Here is a 13,690-nt window from a genome sequence, read left to right on the forward strand (position 1 = left end):
AAAAAAAAAAAAAAAAAAAAAAAAAAAAAAAAAGGCAGAGATGCAATTTATTCATTATCTTCAAAGTTCCTTGATTTGAAGTAAATTGATACAATAATGTATAGTGTCCAGGCCTTTTAATTTCTGCTGGTAATAAAGAAACCTCTGGGTAACCCCCAGATAGTTATTACATACAAGTAACTCCCAGTTTATCATTATATATGTTGAACAGTGATTCACCTATGGCTCTGCTTTACTAGTGTGCTCTCTCTTTACTGTTCATAGTAACTTATTCCTTCTATTKCCTCATGTTTATCTGTGTTGGAAAAGTAAATGATATTATACAGCATGGCTGTACTCAGCCCTGGTTTTGTAAGATCCTTAAAATGTTGTAATTTTTAACTGTTTGCAGTGTTATTGCTTATTTGGTGATTATTTTTTACATTTTAATCTAAACAATCAAGTGGGAATGGGCTAGTGATGTGGACCTGTGTCAGTTGGCACAATCCATCTTGGTAGCTGAAGGAAGGAGAATCCAAGGAAGATTTGGGTTTGAGCAAATTTTGGGTCAGACTGACATTTGTAGAGATGAAAGCACGCCGCTCAAGTTGAGAAATTACTGCTTTTCCTCATGAACACAGTAGTGCACAACTGCTGCGTATTCACATATGTGCTTGCACATACCTTTGTCATCTGCTAATGCTTGTTTTAAGAACCTGTGCTTTGACTTACTCCTGGAAACATTCCTGTGCATGGCATGCTAGTAATCCTGCACTTCTGTTGAACTTCTTGGATGATAACCTATGAACATCTGAGTGTTTTACAGAATTTTTTATACTGTAAGAATTGGTTTAATGTGGTATACTTGAATTAATAACAGTATGGGAGTAAAACCCAGAACTTTTGGCAGTCAGCAAATAAATCATTTGTTTGGTTTAGGAATGCAAAGGCTTCCTCTCCATTGCATTAGCTGTTGCCGTATGGCACTSTTTCTACTCAAAGAAGTTGGTGAATGTTAACTTTTGTAATTTATCTTGCAAGTTACCTGGCAGGAAGGTGATTCCTCTTCAGCCCTTCTCTTCCTGCCCTCAGGAATGGAATTTATCTGGTCTGAAGAGTGACAGTTGTTCTAAACTAGAATCATTTTTGTTATGATTCATCTTGTTATAATCAGTCATTGTTTTATCTCCGGCATTTCTGCATGTCTTCAGTGTTCAAAGAATGTTTAAAAACTTCAAGAGTGATTTAATGTAATTGCTGTATATAGTAAGTTCAGTGTACCGAATTACATAGGTACTTTTAAACATGGCAAATGAAAAAAGAGAGTTGGAGGCCAAGAGCTGAAATTAATTCGTTCATTTAGGAGGCAGAAAGCTAGCTGACCTTTGCAATGTAAAGACTCAGCATGAACAAGGTATTGTAGGGCGCATGAAGTCTAAAAGCACGTTCTTGCACAATATTTGCTTCTGACTATGCTGTGATGGCATGATGGGGGAGAGAAGAGAGATATCAGCTTTGAGATCGTTCATACCTGGCACATGAAGCAGGGAATGCAACACAATGATCAGGTCTAATTATGGCACGTGTGTCCTCTCTGAAGTTTTATTAATTTGTTTAGAGCGTATAGCTGTCTGATAATTACAAGAAAAACACTGGGCCCTTGTTATAGGGAAAGACTTTGCAGAAGGACTTTTTATTGACAGACTGAAGCTTAGCAAGTCTTGAGTGTAAACTGAGTGTTGAACAAATAAGCAAAAACATCATACGTGAGCTCTTTCTCATAATTAACGTTTGGGAATGGCGATTCGTGTCAAGTGATCTAAACAGGTCATGTGTTAAAGCAGATACAGCACTGACCTGTATTTYGGACAGAAGGAGAATACTATCAAAGGTAAAGGTGCTTTGGTCTGGAGATGTCGTAGCATCCCCACCTGAGACTCCCTTTAATATGTTTTCATCCCGTCTACCCCCCTGAGGTAGAGAAAACTGTTCTTTCTCTTGTTCTGCACCTTCTACCTAACAAGCATGGTTATGGAGAGGTTGTTGACAGAACAGTCTTCCTGGATGGGGAGAGAAGCCCAGAAATCCTGTGGCAGAATATGCAGTCAGCAAGCAATTGRAAAATGCCCTTATGAAATACTGTGTATCTGATATTTTAAAAGTCCAGATTCTGTCAGCATGGCCTCATGGCTTATGGCTTTTGGTGAGCGAAAGGAAGGAAAGAATTGCACTTGAAAGCCCTAGTATTAGTTTCTGTGAAAGAGGATTTGTAATTTGATTACAGAATAATAGCTTAAAAAATTACGAATGGAAGAACGTTCTGCTGATTCTAGGTAAAAGTGTGCAAATGTAATATAACTTCGAATTGTCTTCTCTTTTTGTGTCTAGAATTTCTTTCCAGAGCAAATGGTTGCCTGGTGCCAGCAAACAAATGGCAGTATTCCACAGTCGCAACTTTTGCAGGTACTGTAAGTTATCTGTATGTATCTGTATGTATGTATTAAGAAGGTTTTGGAGACAGAGGGAAGGAGCTGAAAGGAAGAAAGTCTAGAAATAGGTGGTCAGAGAAAGTCCAGTGTAGGCAGTTAGCATGTTAGTAGTACTGAAAATACCTAACAAAGATCTGACCTAATGGCACTGAGCTGTAAATTATAAACACAAAGTATTTGTAGTTATACTCATATGTATTTGTAGCAACTCCTTATGGTTCAGCTTCCCCACATAATACTACATCGGGGCTATGCGCTTTGGCCATGTCTGTGTAACATCATCTTGTCCACTTAAAGACACACTTACTGTTTTCTTTCTCTCCTTCTCTTGTATTTTGTTGCTTGTAACTGCCAGCCCCCTTTCAGACTTTTCACGTTAGATCGGTCAGAGGTCCAGATTTGTTTTTCAGGCTCCTAATCTTGACCTATCAGTTTTTTAAAAAGTAATCGAGTTGCTATTATTAAGAGCATTTGCATCAGCTTCACACATGGTAAGCTGATAGTGTCATTCCTAAAGCAGTATCAGTAGATATATTTGTTGAAAAACAAATATACCTTGTAAACAGCAAAACAGGGGTATTCTTCTGTATTCTCCATACCATAGCATAGGAGAAAGTGCAAAAAGAAATTTGTACATTGGAAGATGGGCTTGGGAGAGAGAGAGGTTTGGCCCTTTCGGTTTTAGTGTGCCATGTTTATGTCTGATAAAGTTAACAATAAAGACCAAATTCTTGATCGTTCAGCCAAGTCGCTGCGCTTTTGTGTAGGAAAAATAATTATATAGGAAATAAGTACAAGTAGTTAGAGACAATTTTATGTAGCATTTGTGAAGTATTCTATTTAAAGCTCTGAAAGTTAAATTACAGGTGTATGTAGCTTCTGTATGTGTGTTGGTAAAGTTATGTAATCTGTGTAGCAATGATACGTGCACTGAATTTATGCTGAAGTTTTGCTGTTACTGTACAATTTCTTGCTTGCTCATGAAGGAACTGTAGTTGTGGCACAGTTGGTTGAAATAGCCTTCTTCCCCTGAGGATGATGCCAAAGGATCAGTTCTCTGACCAAGTCATTCACTTAAAACATCTTTTTCACCTTAGCCATTTTCTCAAATAGGGGACATTCATAGGTGTGAAGCCAAATTAAAACACATCATTTCTTAAATGGTACGGTATTAAAAGACAGTGATGCTTGAAAAACAATGCCGAGAATGACATAGGCGGATTATAAACCTGAGGTACAAATACAAAAAGAGAACACAAATACAGATAATGGGTTTTTAGCATGATTTCTGTCATTTTGCATGTTTGCAAATGTGCATTGACCATCTATTTAAATAAAAGAAATTTCCACTATTTTTGAACTAGCGTGTTCATTTTGTCCTGTAACTTGTATCTATTAAATACTGTCTCCAGGATCACCCAAAGGAATTTAAAATGTTAGCATTCCTTCCTAACTGGGAAATAAAATGAAAATCAAACCAATTTCTGGAATTAAAATCCCATGTCACATACAACAGTGTTAGGCACCCTTCAATCAACTTTGTACTTGTGCTCCTCTAATTAGGACCGTCCTTATTGTGGTGCGTTAAAGACTTGCAGAGCAGGAGCATCTCCCTCAGGTTGCCACACAAGTATTTCATGCCCTGTTTATTCAGTCTGGATTGTCTGCAGGAAAGTAGGCCAAACAGGGAGAAAGCGCTTTGAACGGGCAAACATTTCCATTTCCATTACTTGATTGTGGAAGCACAACTGGAGTGAACAGACTTTGCCACAGACTTTTGCTTAGAGGCGCTTACACTAGGGAGCCTTTCTCCTGCAGTGGTCTTGGAGAATCACGTTTGCTTGTGTTTCTAGAAGGAGGATGCTCTAAAAGAGGAAGATGATTTTGAAGATGGAAAAGTTTGGAACCTAGTGTAACTCAAATGATAGAGAGAGGAAATCCTCACGATATTGTGAAAAGCAGTAGATTGTTTTGGGGAAGTTTTAGTTTGGTACAGTCGGGAAAAACATAAGCTTTGGGGATTAACAGGGAGTTTATTTGAGGAAAGAAGATAAATACATTCCCTTTGGTTTGTTGTTTAACTATAAAATCAATCTTACTTAAAGCATTTATATTAAATTCACTTTTCTTTAAGAAAGATAAACCTATTTGTCATCATTTCAATGACAGTAGTAATTTCTTAAAGGTAAACTTCCTGCAATCTAATAGTCATTAAGCATGTTGCATCTGAGGCCTCCTCAAACATTGAGTTAAATGTGCTGGGTTTTTTAATTATATAAAAAATAGGGAAGAACATTAAACATCATGTCACAATATCATGTGCTGCATTAAGAGCTAGTATTTTCAGTCTTAACAGTAGCATTAATAATGGTGGGTACTGTTTTTCCTTGTATCCATCTTGCTCAGATGTGCAAAAAGCTTGCATCTTAGTTTATTTTGGTTTAAGTTTACCTAGGCTGGCAGAAAAAATATTTTCTCCTGGTGGTCTATTCCCCTGACAGTTAAGAAGTGGATTCATAGTACAAGTAGGAGGAAAACTAACTATTCATTTTCTGTCTGTTACATAAGAAATAGCAGAGGAAGAAAATGGAAAACAATAAAGTTTTAATACAACCAAAAACTCTGATAGAGGGCATTGATTTTTTGGTTTTGCTTCCTGTGAGCAGTGTCCACCAAATAATGCCAAAATATGAATGTCAAAGTGTCAGAGGCATATAGGCCAATCAAGTTTATGCATTTTTTTCCCTATTGAATGTGTTAGGAGTTTGGCATTTAACCTACTTACCAAACCTTCTGTCATTTAAACATCCAGCCCAATACAATGAGGGAGCAATCCATCAACTCACTAACCGGAACTAATACTTCCTTCCTTTGACATATTGCAAATCAAATGATTCCATAYGTGGTCCCTGTAATTATGTCAAGAACTTAACTTATTTAAATACTTCTGGATCTTGAAGTCTGATACCATTGTAGACATTTATTTGACTGCTCTAAGCTTCAGTTTGCGTTAAGTACTTAAGTACTGTATTGTCTGTCATACCGCTTGTCATGGGACAGATGTGTGTGTATTGCATACGAATTTGGTGTGGGAAATCCTGAAGTAGGTAGTTCACGTTCTAAAACTTTTGTATGAAGTTTCGGATTTTAGCCCATGATCCCAAGTTAGACTAGTTGGCAGAATTGTTGTGGCAAGCTATTATGTTAATTTATTTTTAAGAATTAATAAGCTTACTTTGTGACAATTCAGATCAAGGCCAAGAGGAATGAGGATGCAGAAATATGGTTAACCTTTTGGAGATTTAAGTATTCACATGGAGAACACATGAAAATGTCAGTGCATGAACCTGAACGGATTGTTACTACAGCACTGCAAATCCGCACAGCATATAGAAAATACAGTCACTCTGCCAGAGAAACACTATCTAAGGCTGCTGTTTTACATCTATATTCAAACTAATCCACCCGCAGCTGCCGCTGAAGGGTGGTCGTCCTTTGCCCCTGGCTGTGCAGTCTAATAACCTCCCCTGCTTTGGAGCTCAAAACTGGAGGGAGACTGAATGTAGCTGCCCATTTCACTTAATGYATCAGGAAAATAACAATTTGACCTGGGCGGGGGAGGGGTTGTGAGTGAATCAGTAGTTCACCTGACTTTGCATCACTCAGGTTGCTAGTGGTGCTGCAAGGGAATTGTTAGATAGATGTAACGGGAGGAGCAGGTTTTGGTTGTAGGTCAGTTTAAGCATAACGTTAAACTGCACCTTAAGTCAGAGAAGTGACTTGCCGTTTGCTTCTCTTTTCTGCAAATATAGTGCCAATTTTATGATAAATGTAGGGGACACAATCATCATTTACATTTTCCTCTCCAACAGAACTTTTTAAACTCCAGTAGCTGCCCTGAAATTCAAGGTTTCTTGCATGTGAAAGAGCTGGGTAGGAAATCATGGAAGAAATTGTATGTGTGTTTGAGGAGATCAGGACTTTATTGTTCTACAAAAGGAACTTCAAAGGTAAGTTTAAAAAAGAAGTTGCACACTGCTAGCATGTGAAAGGATTTTCTGCTTTTACCATGGGTATTTGGTGTTGTTTTTTAAATATCTTTGTAAAGCCCCCACTCCCTCTTTCTAATCAAGTAGAAAAGGGTAAGCAGGCCATAATCAAATGAGAGTCACGTCCTTGGCTCTCGTTGCATGAAAATGGCTACCTGACATTGCTATATAATAAAATCAAAGTAGCCAGGCATCAAACTTTGGCTACGGAAGTTGTGTTAACAAGGTTAGCAGGAGAGAACCTGCAGTCTCCACACGCATTGTTCACTATTTAAAATGGTATCTTGAACAATATTTTACATTATTGCATTTTCAGATTTCTCAGGAGCATTGTAATAGGCTATAGTGTTTTGTATCATTGAATAAGAATTTGTCAACTTGTATAAAGCACCTTCGAAAGCAGGCTGATATTTAAAAAGTGACATGCACTGACAACTTTAAGCTGTTTGAAAGACAAGCAAAGTGTTCATACACTGCCCTCTGTTGGATGTTGTTCTTAAAGGAATGCAAAGCTTGCAGCAAAATATTCCAGTGTCTTATTCTTACACTTTATAAACCACATTATTTCCACAGGAGCCAAGACATTTGCAATTGTTAGCTGACCTAGAAGACAGCAATATCTTCTCATTGATAGCAGGCAAGAAGTTGTACAATGCACCTGCAGACTACGGTTTTTGTATAAAGGTAATTCTTCTCATTAAGTTCTTCCAAACATATAATCAGTGTTCATAACTCAGATTCCCCTTTCTCAACTCCGAAATAAACTTAATTTGGGCTTAGAACTCTGCAGGTATTTCTGCTGGCTTCAGGAAGACCTGATCTTTAAAGTTTTTCATTTGGGAGGTTTGCTCTGTGACTCTTGCCATGGTTTTATGTGACACTTTTAACACTTTGTCTGGTTCTTCTTTTGGATCAAGTAGGAGTGTATTTTTTTAGCATTAGGCTTACCAATGCTGCCTCCCTTACAGATGATGTTTTTCTAGAGCATATACTTGTACAGCTTATTCCTACGGAAGAAGTAGAGAAAGGCATAGCAGCATAACCATCCTTTTCCTGATCAGATTGCACCCATAACAGGGACAGTAAAAAATATTTCAAAGCTCCATCTAATCTTCTGACAAGAAGTTGTCTTGAGTGTCTCCATATCACAAGTGCAGTAAGAGTATCGGAAAAACAAGGCTGGGGGCTGCTTTTATTGACAGAAGTGAAGTAGTTTCCTTCCTAGCAGCCAGTCCTGAGCTAGATGTTTGGATTTGCCTCAGGGAGCAGAGACTGGCTGTGAGGCACATTCGGAACTGATCAGAGCAGACATTTGGGAAGATACTGACTGGGAAGAGCACAGATGTTCTCTCTGCAGTACAGCATCGGATGGCAGTATAGGCAGCTCCTCTCATCCGTTCTGGACAAGGCCTGCCATCCTCTGCAAGCACAGGCAGCTTCTCTTACTGTCCATGTTAGCGATGATTCCTCTGCCCCACTGCCAACAGCTGAGTGGTTTAGAACAGATAATTCTGAAAGAGATTGGACTTAAATGCTAGTGTTGTAGACAACTGCAAGTGTAAATGGTGAGAGTAGTGCTCATGGAGTAACCGAACATCTCAGAATCAACAGTAAAATTGCAGAAAAGATTCCAGAACAAGCACTGGCTTTAGGAGAATGATGATGGCAAAAGAAATGCGTGTGGAAGGGGAGATGTGGTTTSCAGATCTGCTTCTGTGTGATCTTCAGTGTGGCTTTGGGTGCATTACTTTGGTTTTTCATCTTGAAATTGGGGCTACTCATTTCTTCTCTTATAGTTATTAAAAAATACACTTGATTCTGAGTGTAAAATACCTGAGTACTTGTTCCTATAAATTGCTAGAATTGCAGAGTATTTCAAAGCAGGCACTGAAGTTTACCCTATTGAATTTAGCTGTGTTTTTAGATTTCTCTTTCAAAATATGTTTAACTTGTACAGTAAACTTTTAGTGTTGGTGGTCTCCTACTGAATGTAGCTGAATTCCCTCTAATACTTTATAGCCTAACAGAGTGAGAAATGAAACAAAGGAATTGAGGTTGTTGTGTGCTGAAGATGAGCAAAGCAGGACATGCTGGATGACTGCCTTTCGACTCCTCAAGGTACCTGACTCTCCTATGTAAATAGAGCAACATCTGTGGTTAAGTAGCATTGGTTATTCTGTTTATGAGAAAATATGAAATGGTGTTCTTAACTATCATTTACTTCCATATCAATAACAAAATTCCAGGTAGATCCGTCCTTCCTAAGCATTTATGTACAATACTGAGCTGAACTCCTTGCACATCTGATCAAAGACAATTTTAGGTTCTGGGACAAACTTGCAATATAGGAATAAATCAAGAAATTGCATAAGAAAATATCTGCAATATGTATATGCAAGCCTGTCTCTGGGTGAAGGTTATTCTTATCTGAGAGCAAAGAGTGATGTTTCTTGATAATAGGGAAGGAGGCTTCACAATGGTTTGAAACAAAATCAACATAGAAGGAACAGAGGAGGAAGTTGAATATTTGTGCTCTTTGAAGCAGAGCCCTTTCTGATCTTTACAGAGAAATGTATATAAGTTTCTTTTATTCTTTCCCTGAAGATACTGCTTTGAAAACTACAAAATTTTTCTACATACCTAAGTCCTCCTTAATATTAAAGGGAATATAATATGAATATACATATACACACACACACATGATATAATATCTCATAGGTATACTATATACTACCTAGGAAAATCCCACTTTTCTTTTATGTAGTTATCCTCCTTTCTAATACTCTGTGCCAAAGTCTAACATACAATATGTAATAAAAGCTGGAGGTATGTACAAACTGCTATTGCAGTATCTAGCCTTACATACTTGTCCACCAAAATAGAACTGAAAGCCTTGAGCTCAATCAGCTTCCACTCTCTCTATAGTAGGCAGATAATTTCAGATACTTTGAAAGAGCAGGCCAGAAAATCCCTATATGGTATGTTCGGGAGCAGGAGAAGCAGGGCTGGACCTCTGGACAGGAAGCCAGGTGCTGTGAATGACACAAGATGGCAGGGCAGCCCTGCAGCACCCTGGCCAGGTGAGCGGCAGGAGGCTGCTGACAGAGACTGGGGCCCACCCAGGGCACAGCCAGTGCTGGTACGGCCACAGGGACAAGGCTAGGCCAAGACATCATGTCAGCAGGGCAAGGGCAGGGTCAGCGAGGTGCAAGCCATGCTTACAGTACAGCACCAGCAAGGGCCAAGGGCAGCAACTTGAGCTTAAGTGCAGCTCACAAACCAAGGGGCATGGCCCGTGAGCTGGTTTGTCACAGCAATTTCCCCAAATTTAGCTGTTTACCACCAGTATTTGACCTGGTTTGGGCACAGGGAGCCAAAGGTTCTCTAGGGCCAGAAGGAAGAAGCTGTAGAGCTTGCTAGGGCATGCAGGGCCCTTAAAGTGCAGTGAAGATAACAGCTAAACCCTGGGACCATCCGCTGTCTAGCACATTGGAAATTAGACAGATGTGGTGCTCTGCTGGTTCTTATTGCCAGCCTATGAGGTTGGCATGCCCATGCTGTGTCCTTTTGGTGACCTCCTCATACAGAGCTGTTCCCAAAGTGGGAGATGTGTCATCTAGGGGCACTGTGAGCAAATTGCTAGGATGTGGCATCGCAGGGTTGTAGAGGTTATGCCAGGGTGCGTCCTGAGGTCAGCGYGGGTTCACTGTCCTTAGTCTCTCTGACCCAAATGACCAGAACCACCATTCTTGTCTATGTTGCAGGCCATATCAGCAAAACCTTTATCCCCTGCTCTACTGCAAGTTTATCACTGGCAAAATACACTCCTTCCTACCATAGTTTCACTGCCACCAGCTGAAGGTGCATTTCCTACATTAGGTGTCCAAGGAGCTGAAGGGAGGAGTTCTTATTGAAAAGAAAAAGGTTTCACCACTTCTGTAGGTGGCATTGACTAGCAAATCTCCAGAGCTGCCCATTGTTGCATGAACATTATTTGTCCCCCCATTCATGCACCTCTGAAAACTTTACCTTGTTACTTTATCCTCAAGACTTGACAAATTTTCACTACAATTACCTGTTCCTCTCCTTAGATAGACTTTCCATCATGCAAAACCCTGTAAATGTAGGTAAAGCAAATTGGAATTGTAGGCCTGCAAGTATGAAAAAGCAGCTTTTTAGACTCCTACCTGTTCTCTATTTACATTAAACGTTCATCTTCTAAACCAGAGCACATCTATTTGAATGTTCTCCAAAAGCTAATTCATTGATCTTAAGGAATGATTACGTACAAAGTACAGTACAGAAGCTTCTTTCTTAATTTGTTACAAAAGAAGGTACTAATACTTTCTAATTACTAATAAGTAATTCAAGTATGGTTCAGAAAAAGAGTCTCACGAGATGCATATTTTATTTCTGTTGAGTTGATGCCTCTGTTGGTTGTCATAATCGTCTCTTCAGTTCCTTAACTTGGCTCAAATTTAATGTATTGTAACAACTAGGGTAGGAGTTTTATTCACCAGTCAGTCCAAATTCTTCCTCTCAGTTGTCTTTTACTTTTCCTAGTTACACAGGACTTAGCACTGTGTGAAAACTGCTCAGATGATCAGACACTTGTAGTAAATCGTGTCTTAAAGATATCACTTCTTCTGAAGAGTGAAAACTAGAATTTAGTTACATAGGTGAAGGTTCATGAAAAGCAAGGGAAAGCCTTACCAGGGTATAGAATTAAGTATTCTTATCAAATGTGTAGACATGCCTCCTGTGGCTTTGCTGTGCTATCAGCAACAGAAACAGTAGTATTTAGCAGTAGATTCCTATATGCTCGTGTCTAACGTTCACCCTTAGACAGTTAAGAAAAAAAATAATGTTTTATTTTTAAGGATACTAAGAGGATTAAAGCTGTTCAGTCAGGAATTGACAAAACTACCCGAAACAATTTAGCTTTTCATAGTCATACGATATTACCTCATTTACAACATTATATGTAACATTTTAATTAGAACATTCAATAAGTAATGTTGATGTGCTTTGGCACAGTGTCTCTTGGGAAGGCACCGAGTAGGTGTTTTCCTACCATCCTAGCTACTAGTGTTTCTAAAATTTATCATGTTCAATGAGGAACATGACTGGAATTCAATCAATTTATTTTTATCAGGATGAGAAATGAACAAAAATATTATTTCCTGATGAAATTTATTAAAAGTGCTAATAACATTAACATCTAAATTCAAGGGTGAATTAGAAAGGTTCATATTTTATTATCATTACAAAAACTGAGTTCAACTTTATATTACCATGTTCAGAACTTCATATGCAGATTTTTTTTTAATTCAAATTATTAGAGGAGGAAGAGAGGGGAAGTAATGTGTGTCCCATCCTCAAGTGAAAGCTTGTAGTCTATATGGAAAGCATGTCCTTATTTGAGAGCGGCAGAAATAAGCTGTATATTTTGCTAAGGCTTGTAAAGGTGCTATCTTTTAAATAAACTTATGCACATCTACTGCTTAGTTGGCACCTGCCAATCACTATTGCTTTGGGACAACTTCTGCTCATGAAAATAGTAAGCTGACAGCACCTTGCTCCAGTATAAGTGGTGTTATAAATCAGTACAATTTTTTTCCTGGGGTCAATCTTTGAGTAATATTTTCCTTGCATTTCTGTTGGCAGTATGGAATGCTACTGTATCAGAATTACAGAATTCCTCAGCAGAGAAAAGCCATGCTTCCACACTTTTCCACTCCAGTAGTAAGTAATGAACTTTACTTCATTAATGTATATTGTTGGAAGAGATACATTTGCTTTTGCATTTTAAAAGTGGTAAATTTTGCACTAATAAATGCAAATTCAGAATTGTATGGCAAATCTTTTAAAGTTTGCATTTTGAATGAGTACAGTTTATGTAGTTGGCTCTCCATTGTCTTAGGCTGATAGTATCCACATGGTTTAAAAATCTTGGCTATCTCAGGTATCCTTAGATGTACAGTACAGAGACATCTGGCTGTCCCTGCAGAAGCCAGTTTAGGCCTGGCAAAACTAACACTTAAGATCTCCTAAAATATGTTGGGTCAAAGCTGACTGTTAGCTATCTAAAAGTGAAGATCCTATATTGGGGTCTAAACTGGTCCTGAAAATGCCTGGAGCATAGTAATAGGGAAAGTGAGTTACTTGATCAATACACATTTTATTCTGACTCTGGATTCTCTCTCTCTACCCCATAGTCTAAAAAGAAAAAGGCATATATTTTTCTGTCTGTGAATTTTTTCTAAGGAAAAATAAATTACCTGTGTTCTCTATGATGTTAAAGGATAGCTTTGGAAAATCTTCTGAAACTAAAATATTTTGAAATGAAAGTCTCTCAAGTTGGTTTTTTCTTTCCCTGTTTTTTGAAACAAGTGAAAATTCCTTTTCAGAGAAGTGTATCTGAAAACTCACTAGTAGCAATGGATTTTTCGGGGCAAATAGGAAGAGTTATTGAAAATCCTGCTGAAGCACAGAGTGCTGCCTTGGAAGAAGGACATGCTTGGAGGGTAGCTATCTTCTCTTCTTTTCTATTTTTGTAATTAGTAAGTGTCTGTTGAGAGCCAAAACACAGAGTGTGCTATGATATTAGTGCAGTGCTGGTCACAGTATAGCTTAGCTCCGACCTGAAGCAATCACACTGCAAGCATGCAGATCTGAAAGTCAATATCCATCTTTAGCAAAACTGTCACATTCACAACAACCTTCTACCACTGCTTCTCTGTCCCCCTAGTGTCCAGAGGAAAGTTGAGGGGGAAAGCAGACCCACCAGAACTTTACTGCCAGTTTGCAAAACCAGTCTCTGAGGAGGAATATGTCAAATTAAATGCTTCCCCACATGGAAGAGGCTGGGGCTCTGACTAATGGCTTGCTCCCAGTAAGTTTAATTGCAGAATCTACAAGAGGCAGGACCTCTTGCAATGAAAACTGATGTAACTTGTTTATAGTGTCTTGTGGACAGACAGCTGCAGTACAAGTTTTCCCAGATGCTCGTCTCTCAGGGAATAGGAGTTGTTACTGAAGCACTAGCTAGTGCTTTATGTACGGGAGGGAAATACTGCTTGATTTACTGAGTGCCTGGTGTTTTGCCTGAGGAGAAACATATCAGACTTTTCTTTTTTTTTCTTTTCTTTTTTCTTTCTTTATTTTTTAAGA

At 38.6% G+C, this 13,690-nt stretch overlaps 1 protein-coding gene across 3 annotated transcripts in view; it reads left to right on the top strand.

Annotated features, from left to right (window-relative positions):
• The window catches only part of GRB10 (growth factor receptor bound protein 10), a 152,780-nt gene that overhangs the window by 131,245 nt on the left and 7,845 nt on the right, over positions 1-13,690 (top strand). For all 3 annotated transcript variants that reach the window (XM_085305465.1, XM_085305463.1, XM_085305462.1), the window contains 6 exons: positions 2,368-2,442; positions 6,341-6,478; positions 7,091-7,201; positions 8,537-8,635; positions 12,185-12,262; positions 12,928-13,044. In XM_085305465.1, the coding sequence (XP_085161591.1) occupies positions 2,368-2,442; positions 6,341-6,478; positions 7,091-7,201; positions 8,537-8,635; positions 12,185-12,262; positions 12,928-13,044 (618 nt within the window). The remainder of the gene's footprint in view (positions 1-2,367; positions 2,443-6,340; positions 6,479-7,090; positions 7,202-8,536; positions 8,636-12,184; positions 12,263-12,927; positions 13,045-13,690) is intronic.

Source organism: Rhea americana, unplaced genomic scaffold (assembly GCF_003343005.1).
Source record: "Rhea americana isolate MKP2758 unplaced genomic scaffold, rheAme1 scaffold_220, whole genome shotgun sequence".
Lineage (NCBI taxonomy): Eukaryota > Metazoa > Chordata > Aves > Rheiformes > Rheidae > Rhea > Rhea americana.